Genomic DNA, 10,050 nt, shown 5'->3' with positions numbered 1-10,050 from the left:
ATGAAATGTATAAAGAAAGCATCAAAAATCTAGAAGATGCATCAAAATAAGAGGGAAGGAACAAAAAAACTAGATCAGGTAATAAAACCCATGCACATGGACTTCTTGTTTTGCTATATAACACACAAAATCTATTATATTTTAGAAATTTATCAAATAATACAGAATATTGCAAAATGGGTAGAACTAAACTACTTACACAACATATGTAAAGTTTTTACGTAGTTTCAAAAAAGGAATATATTTTCCTTATAGAAAGGTTTATATCTTGCGATGGCAATCCTTCAAGTAAGAGAAGTTAACCATTGTTTGTAATTATACCTAAACAAGTCTAGGTAGTGCAGTTAGGATTGATTATGTTAAATGTAATATATACTATTATTGTTGTTCTGTAGAGGAGATACTTTAAGAAACTCCTATTGCATCATGCCCTCATTGAAAAGCCTAAACTCAATGTTTTTTAAGGAATTTGTGAGTGTAAATGGGTCCATGTCATTAGACTCCTTTAGTTCATTACAGTTTGTAGATTATGGCTAGTCTTTGCCCATTGATTCTCTTATAGTACAAATGCTCAACGTTCACTAATATCACATTGTGTAGCTCAAGCTTCGAACAACAAAAAGTTGTTGAATCTTCATAAAAACATTTCTAGGAAGATTGAGTAAGTATACACACTTATCAAAACAAAATGCTTACTATTACTTTACTTATCTTCCAAAGGATATCGGTGAGGTGACATAGGTCCGAATGTATGGGATGTATTATATTTGATGAAGAGCAATCGATCATAACAAGTACTTACTTTTTTTTGAAGAGTAATCAATTGTAACAACTTTAAAAAGTGTGCATGCGACATTACAAATTTGCTTGCATTGTTGGGAATAGTAGTCTAAAGTTCATTTTTTGGTTCATTTCTATAATTCATTCAAATACTTGTCATTGAGTCATAAATTGATGTTTTCTGAAAGAATGAAAATAGGGCAAAAGAACTTTGCTTTGTTACAAAGTAAGTGGAAGAACTTTATGGTAAACACTTCCCATTCGTAATGTTTTGTTAGCCCCTTCAAATGAGTAGCCCTCGTGTAAACATCTTCCATATTAACTAGCTAACAACTATGCATCTTTTAGGATAATGCAGGAAAAGTGTTGGGCCTGAGAACTCACCTTGCCTGGGTGTGCTTCTTACTTTAAGGTCCTAGACAATCATACATTACAACCTTACACCTTAGAGTGCAATTATCTACAACACTTGCGAAATGCACCAGTTAGAGTCGTTGCTAAATTTGGAAAGAAATAGATGCTCGATCCTTATCCTTCAATTGCTCATACGTGTGATATGTTGTGGTTATATGCAAAAGACTCAATTGCAAGATTAACATGGGATCGGGGGGGCTGGTTTTGGTCACATTCCTTGGGAGAACAGATCATAAAGGTTCCTTTCTTTCAATACTCAGTAAAACTTGGAAGAGCACTACTGCTTTCTTGGAATGCAAGAATACCTGCAGCTCAGAAACATTGGACCACTTGGGGGGTCTCAACTTTGCATTTGAAAACCTACTGGAAATGGATTTGGTCATTCAAGGGGCCAACTAAATTTATTCTCTCTAGATGGCTATTAGTGCATATGGCCTTACCAATTGGTCACTCATTGAAAGGGAATGTAACACCTAATCTTCGACAATGTGACTTTTGCCACGAAGTGCAAGAGACTACCAAGCATACCCTTTGGTCATGTTCCTTGGCTCAACAAGTATGGAATAAAGTTCTTTCGTTATTTTTAACAATCAATGTTGGTTGCTTATTTTCATGGGGATCAGCAATGTGGGGAGTGTTACATTCCAATTTGATGTTGTATGAGGCAAGTGATGTTCAAGAGGCAATGATGGTACATAATAGATGATTGATATTTGTCAGCCCCTTTCAACAACCTTGAAAGCAAGTGCGATCTGCCCAAATATGGAAAACAATGACTACAATAACGATATGGGCATTATGGAAATGTTGATGCAACCGACGTTATGATGTGACATATCAGTGTCTCTCATATGTCTTGCGTGAGATATGGGAGAACTTGGTCGCAGTAGTCCGCGGCCAATATGACAACATGCAGGGTTCACCAAAGACTGTGAACAAGAGAAAGAAGAAGCTCCTTCACTTATGGAAAATGGTACCCCTATTCTTTGAGTCAACTCAAGGGCCTCAATGGAACTATCAACTTCCTTGGACCCTTTCTTGATTAACAGTGAAGCATGGCAGAATGCAAAAAAAAAAAACCTTTTACAAAGTTCTAGTTGTCTTAGGATTATTGTATATCATCATTGTACATGAAAATTGTAAGCTTTTGGGCACATAAGCTTAAGTTGTAGCATTCACATGTTTTTCTTAATACTAATGAAGAAAATCTTTGAAGAAGAAAAAAAACTATGCATCTTCCAATGTTTTGTGATAGGGATGTTTCATTCCAACATTTTTGTGCTCGTTTGCTCGTTGTTAAACATGTGAGAGTCAATGAAGCTTCTTTCTACTTCGACTTTGATGATGGTATGTGAGACAAGAAAATAATTATGGTAAAGCATAATTAGATTGATTTAAACATATAGACCTATAATGTTTTGACATTAACCACATCTTGTAATTAGATTTTTGGCAATGATTCTATTGAGTCCAATTCAAACAACATTGTAAATAATCTTATTGGTAATCGTCTTAACAAACCAAATCCAAACATCATTGGAAGTCATGCTCATGAGATTCTAAAAACTTTAAGATGTTTTCTCTTGAAATTTTGTTTTCATGAAGAAACTCGTGTGAAACTTTCAACAAAGATAATATAAGATAGACGCTCCATGCATTTTTGCCTTAGTAAGTCATAAAAACTTGAATATCTTTTCTCTTGAAAGTTTATTTTCACATAAAAACTTGTGTGAAACTTTCAACAATTTTTGAATAAACATTATGCATTGTTGATTACGTAAGTCATTAAAATTTTTAATATGGTTTCTCTTGAAAGTTTGTTTTCATTTAGAAACTCATGTGAAACTTTCAACAAAGGTTTTGTGTAAAATAGACGTTCCATGCATTATTGCTTTAATGAGTAATTTTGATCGTTTGTATTTTTTTGCAAATCCAATGTCATCAAGCAAGGTAATAATGTTGTGAATGTTCTATGTTTTAGATGTTAGCAATGGGTTGTACTCATTCAAACATGAGTGTTCTTGTTTATGTGTACGAATTCAATGACAACATACTTAAATATTTTAGATTCAAATTGTACGCTTTAGAAATCAATGAATGTAGCTCGACAAGTTTGTGATCCTTTTGTGTCACAAAGAGGTGTCTCTCGATTAATGTGTTGATTTGTATTTTAGATTCACTTGTAAGTTAGCACTAGCAATAAGTGTTACCTATTCATACCAATTTTCCATTTTTTTAAAGTCAAGATTCATCGTGGCATCAATTAAAAGATGCCCAAAGGCTACAAAGAATCCATACAATAAATTTTCCATTTGTCAAGCAATATATATCATCATGACTAAAAATTATTATACACCTTCTAATCATCATGATTTTTTTTCTAAAAAGAAGCTAATTTCCCATTAGCTAGGAGAGATTATTAAAGAAAGACTATACAAGGTGGCTTATACATAAATCAAGGAATAACCCTCCGACCAAGTTCAAGAATATGAGACTACATACATATCCTTTCAAACTGACTATACAAGGTGGCTTCTAATAATCATGTTTGTATATACACTCTTTTTTGTTTGTATTTCTATTACGTTCACCAAGCAAGAACCTAATATTAATATTTACTTCTATACACATATAAAGAAATGTGTTGTCAAAGCATTAATGCCAAAAACCAGTTATTTTCATATATCATGTCCACCTCATAACATGCTCATTGTGCTCATGCCTACAATTTTTAAACCATTATGTGGGAGTTATTTGGCCAATGTGGTGAAAGTTTGACCAAGGCAAAGTTTTGGGGATGATTCATTGATCATTTTCTATGAACTGTGTAACTATGGGATGCTCAGATGGTAAAAAGTTCAATTACCACAAGAATCTCATCATTGTCAAGTATTTTCCTTATTTATGGTGGAGCAAGTAGTGATGCACATTTAGCCATCATACTTTGAGACGAACTTACTCATGAAAACATATCATGAAATACTACATAGTAGATTTTTCTGTCACTAAGGTTCTAAGGTTGATGACAACATAATAATAATGAGAACCATTACTATTATAATGAATGTAGTAAATGATAGTGTTGACTAATGATCTAGCACGTTTTTTTTGTGAATAAACCTTCTTTCATATGCGTATATACATATATTTAAGTGATTATGAAGGCGTCAATCATTCAAGATCGTCATTCAAGTGTTTTCATTTGAATGGTCTTAATGTTCACATTTATCAACATAGAATATAGTTACCCATATAAAGTTTATTACTAATAATATTATGTTACTTTTAGCATGTTTTAAAATTTTGAAAAGTATACGGGTATTGCATAGCATAGCGTTGAGCATCCCAAAGCTTTTCTTCAAGGAATCTCAAAAAAATTGTACATTTGACCATCTCATAGCAATTTTAGACTTCCAATATGAGTTTTATGTTACTAAAACTAAGTGAGAAGGCTCAATATGCCATTTCATTGTCGTGTTGTTTGGTTCGTCTTAGTTGTGGCCTAATGCTTACACATTCTTGTTCAATGTTAGTGACTTTCATTGGGAGAACATCAAGTGTTCCTTGATGGCAAATTTGATATGTTTCTTATACATCGTCATTTAATCTAAAATTTCTTTTGACATTACTAAGGATAACAATGTACATACATTGAACCTAGATCCAATGTTTTGATGGTCATGGCCTAATAATACACTCTCGTTCAAGGAGTTGTGTCCATTGTTTTGTTAATAGATACCTAGCAATGTATGCCCGAGTCATCTAATGAATCTCTTACAGATATGGATGCATGGAGACCCATTATACGATGATAAATGAACTTGGACATGCATGTCATAGTGCATTGTTTGTTACCTTGAGGCTGCTTTGTGCATTTCTTAAGATGGCCAAAAAAACATAATCACATCATCCACATATCATTCACAGGTCATTACTCGCAACTCAATCTGATGCATTCCTGCATATTTGTACATGTCATGATCAAAATCAACCTTGCCCATCCTTAACATATTCTGCCTCTGAAAAATTGTCCAAAATCTCACTCATTCTCCTAAAATATAAATAGCACCCCAAATCAGAAAGTGCATCTAAATAGGTCCAGCAGTAGCATGTAGTCCATCTAAATTTACTCATTGCTCGCACATATCTGTAGATTTGTGATACCTTGGATGCCATGTATTTGGTTAGTTTTCAGAAACAGAAACTAATTCAAATTTCCATGTCACATGTCATACAACAAATCTTATTAAATGACCGATTGGTAGTTTACAAATCATAATACATAGTTTTCTTCGGCGTTATGAAAGGACTATAACAGAAAATACCACCTCAGGCCTTAAATCGGTCACATTGAGAGAACTAGCTTCTGTTCAAATGAATATATAGGTTCTACATTCAACATATGTTAATCCTTGACACTAACTGTTTGCGGTTGTCTTCTGAATCAACAGAATGAAAGCTGTAACAATACTTGCATATATTCCATTTGGGATCTTCTTCACTATTTTTCCCACATGAGGTACGTCTTCAGTAGCGCGTTTTGTCGCAAATGCTAAGGTGGGGGCTGCTATCAAGAATATCAGAAGATTCTTTTCCACTTTCTGTACCACTTCAGATGAAAATTTCCGAATAAATGCTGTGAATTCATCTCTGTCCAGCATATCATTATTGTTCGTATCAAATGTCTGAAACACAAAACCACACAGCGATATAAAAATGCATTTAAAGTATGTTTGAGATGTGCAGGCAAATTTGTTCCAATTAAATACGAAGAGTAGGCAGCACTGATGCAGCCAACCAAACTCAAAGAGTTGTGCTTATTTCCATGAATGGTACTACTACTGTGTAAAAATCTTGATCATACCAATGTATTCATCCATCTTGAAACCATAGTTTTCAGAAAAACTTGTTTTCCTCTGGGAAAATAAAACATCCATTTCATTCTCAGGAGAAAGCACATCACACAAACTCACATTTCAATGTTTAAATGTCTTTGCAAACGAATGGTACTACAACTGTGTAAAAATCTTGATCATACCAATGTATTCATCCATCTTGAAACCATAGTTTTCAGAATAACTTGTTTTCCACCAGGAATATAAAACATCCATTTTGTTCCAAGGGGAAAGCACATCACACAAACTCACATTTCAATGTTTAAATTTCTTTGCAAATGCTTTCATATATAGTAAGAAAATATTCAATAAATTGTCATAGGAATGTGTACTTCAATACCTTTCACCATATAAGCATTACAGAACCTAACAAAGACTCACTGACCTTCAGCATCTCTTCGACCTCCTCCTTTGTTGGTGGATCATAGTGAGGCCCCGGAATATGCTTGTTCATATCACTGCAGAATAACAAAATAATATCAGAGTAATCATTTCCGTATGTCCAAAAAAACCAGGCTCATATAAGATTTGCAAATCCGGAAAACAGTAGAACAAATTCATTCAAGAAAATTGCATCATCTTGATTATGAAGTTGTATTTACATCAGTAACTTTCAAGTTTCCACCTCTATCACCTCATGATTACATGTTTATATGAATATAAGACTAGATGAACAGAAGCATGGCCATATGAATCAAGTAAAGAAATCATTTCAAACATCCTTGTGAAAAACAAATAATGGGTTTTATATCAAGGAGAGTGAGCTTAAATTGCACGGTGAATGGTACTGAATTACAAATACATTTCTTGCTCCGGCTAATCATGACGTAATAAGAAATAATATCATCCGTACAGACTATATTAACTCCCATAATTAATTATTTCTCCCTTCATTAAAAATCATGAGTCCTTGATGCTACCGATATAGAAATGATTGACTCAACTAGTTTCAGGAAATCTAAGCCATTCTTTCTAATTTCTATTGCTTATATTTAAGGTGTGGGAATGAAATTATTAAGCTGGAAAATAACATTTTATTTATTTCATGAAACATACGAAATAATGACTAAACGAATAAACATACAAAAGACAGCTTTCTTACTTGTAAACCAACAGGACAGCAGTGTAAAGCTCCTGGGAGGTCAGGTAATCTCTCGCACTGTGGCCGGTAAAGTAGTCATAAACACGGTCCACGATGCTCTTTATCTGTTTATCCTTGAATTCTTTTGCTGCATCAAAGTGAAAGTGGATGGCACACACATCACATCTTCATTTATGCATTCATAATCACTACTCATGTCATGGGGGCACTATGGACATGGCAATGCATAACAAGTCCAACTGCCCAAACATAATGAGTTTCTCTTTGCAAATACACACATCTCATAGAAGGAAACTGGATGTTCTGAACGGTACACAAGAATTTTCTGGAAACACTAGTTGTACCACAGAAAGAGAACATATTGATATAAGCACAAAATTTGCAAACTAAATGTTTTCGGCCAAAAACACGAGGCTTTGTTTCTGATAAATAATCGTCTGCAAAAAATAGTGAAGTTTTCTGGAAACACTAGTTGTACCACAGAAAGAGAACATATTGCTATAAGCACGAAATTTGCAAACAAAATATTTTTGGTTAAAGACACAAGGCTTTGTTTTCGATAAATAATCTTTCTTAGAAAGTGTTTGGTCCATTTACCATCGGCCAATGCCATACCTTGCTTAAAAATAAAGAAACATTTTGAAAATTTACTGAAATTTTCACCAAATGGCATGATATTTTTGGCTAGAAACACAAAACATTTTGATAAAAAATACAAATGATTTTGGCTAATGACACAACATTTTGGTTTTAAAAAAAATACTGACTATGTGCTAAGGACACGATAAGATTTACATCATCAACAAAATCCGGAAAACTTGAACTGAGCATGACAACAGTTACTTAATCTTAATATTTTTCCTCCGGATGAAAACAAGAGGCAGGAACCGAATCAGGAAAAAAACAGAGAAAGACGTAGAAAGCTAAGAAGGAAACCAAAGAAAGAAAGAAATATGGACACATGCAATTCATTGACAAGAGGGAAATGGCGACAGAGACAGATGCATTGGCGACGAGAAATGATGAGATGGAGAGGACTTACGATTGATGTTGCCCATGGCTCCAAAAGAGCTGTAAGAAGATTGCCTCGAGTATTTCAGGTGACCTAACGAATGAAGAAGATAATCCCTGTTTCTTCTTCTTCTTCTTCAATTCCCCTGTTTCTTCTTCTTCTTCTTCTTCTTCTTCTTCCATTCCTGCATTATGTATTTATATTTATTTATTTACTTCATATACATAATATTGCAACTCTTATTATTAAATCCTTGCTTTTTTGTGATCATACATTGGAGAAGGAGTGTTATCTCTCTCTCTCTCTCTCTCTCTCTCTCTCTCTCTCTCTCTCTCTCTTGTTTTTTGTAAGTACATACATACCTTTTACCCAAACAAACCCTAAGGCCTTGGGTTCAAGCCTCAATTATCACACTTTTTTTATCCTTTATTTACTTACTTTACATGGCACTGTGGAATGTAGGGTTTGAATGCACAACCTTCTCGTGTCATCGGATTGTTATCTCCATCTCACTCTGTGTGTGTGTGTGTGTGTGTGTTCGTGTGTGTCTCTCTATCTATGCTCATTTTCTTGTAGAGAGGGAATGTGCGGCGTCGCATGGATCCCACATCAACACCGAAACTCGCATGCACACACACACCTATTGCTATCTAGTGTCATCCACTCTATTGCCAAGCACCTCATCCAGGCAATGCACTCATGCATCATAATATTGTATGTGCTTTTGTCCACTCTCTCTCTCTCTCTCTCTCTCACGTGTGTTTTCCTTGAGCCTACCACTGATCTCATCCCACGTCACACATTGCACATTGCACATGGAAAAGCATCCGAAAAAATCTACCATATTAGCAAGGTCTGCATGTCGTGGGTATTCTCAGATATGGACATCGAATACCCCCAAACTCGTTGAGTATTGACAAATACTCCACTACAACATAAAGTACATAAACACTCCTCATCCTCGAAACCATAGGAGTGTTGGAGTATTTTGGTGTAAATTTTTTTTCATACAAAATATGCTCCATTGGGATTAAAATTAAAAAGGCCAGAGGCATTATACAAATAGTATATAATGTTTGTTTCCTCTCCACAAGTATATATCATCAAAGAAAGGACCAAATATAAGTGATGGCATTTGACAAGATAAGGATAATTATAATCCATAACACCTTTGCTACAACAAGCTAGGAGACCACATATAAAGGTGGTAGAATCGGGAACCATACTGTCAATCTCCAACATGTGAAAACAAGTTAGTGTTTCATCGAAACATCCATGTTCTATAAGCTCTATCATCATTGCATTCCATGATGTAATTACATTGTCTGAACTCTAGAGTAGAAAAAGGTAGGGTTTCTAGTTATGATACATATCAAAATGGGTATACTTTATGTTTATAGCCAAATGACTTGGTTATGTTAGTGTTATGTGTCTAAACATGTGAACATTGCATTCGAAAATGGGATTGTTATTTAGGGTGCCATTGGTTAATTGTTAGGTTTTAATAACGAAAATGTTTCTCCTTCCATTTAGGACACATGTGAAGTGAATGTAGCAAGGAGTTCACTCCATCTAGCAATTCTTACATTAGTCAAATCAAAAGTTCACACCTTTAAAACTTTATTTGCACATGCCTCTGACCCTCTCATCTTTTTGCTTGCTTAGAGGGCACTCCAATTGTGACAAAAACAAGCTTAGATTTTACTTCATAGATCAACAGTAGTCCTCTAATCCTCATATATACCAAAAACAACCAATTATTGGTTTTTTAAGCATTACAATATGCCTTGTTTAACAAATATTTTGTATCTATCTAGATTGTCATTAAAGAAAGTTTGTTGGCATAC

The 10,050-nt window shown here is 34.4% G+C and overlaps 1 protein-coding gene across 1 annotated transcript; it reads right to left on the bottom strand.

The window, feature by feature from the left end:
- Positions 1–5,423: 5,423 nt before the first annotated feature.
- On the bottom strand, positions 5,424–8,394 carry LOC147862648 (uncharacterized). The gene is made up of 4 exons (XM_087321681.1): positions 8,234–8,394; positions 7,192–7,318; positions 6,475–6,547; positions 5,424–5,879 (listed from the first exon to the last, which is right to left on the bottom strand). The coding sequence occupies exons 1-4, from the start codon at positions 8,247–8,249 to the stop codon at positions 5,613–5,615; spliced, it is 483 nt and encodes a 160-aa protein (XP_087177807.1). The 5' UTR covers positions 8,250–8,394; the 3' UTR covers positions 5,424–5,612.
- Between the last annotated feature and the right edge of the window lie 1,656 nt (positions 8,395–10,050).

This window comes from Azolla caroliniana, unplaced genomic scaffold (genome assembly GCF_043228905.1).
Source record: "Azolla caroliniana isolate FFs.n. ecotype wild unplaced genomic scaffold, voAzoCaro1.0.p SCAF_6, whole genome shotgun sequence".
In the NCBI taxonomy this organism is placed as follows: domain Eukaryota; kingdom Viridiplantae; phylum Streptophyta; class Polypodiopsida; order Salviniales; family Salviniaceae; genus Azolla; species Azolla caroliniana.
The sequence above is the reverse complement of the archived record's forward strand: the minus strand, read 5'-3'. Positions and strand labels throughout refer to the sequence as shown.

Coding starts and splice junctions, on each gene's coding strand:
- LOC147862648 (XM_087321681.1), bottom strand. Junction 6,548..7,191: donor GCTGTCCTGTTGGTTTACAA/GTAAGAAAGCTG, acceptor GTTATTCTGCAG/TGATATGAACAAGCATATTC. Junction 5,880..6,474: donor AGGTCGAAGAGATGCTGAAG/GTCAGTGAGTCT, acceptor TTTGTGTTTCAG/ACATTTGATACGAACAATAA.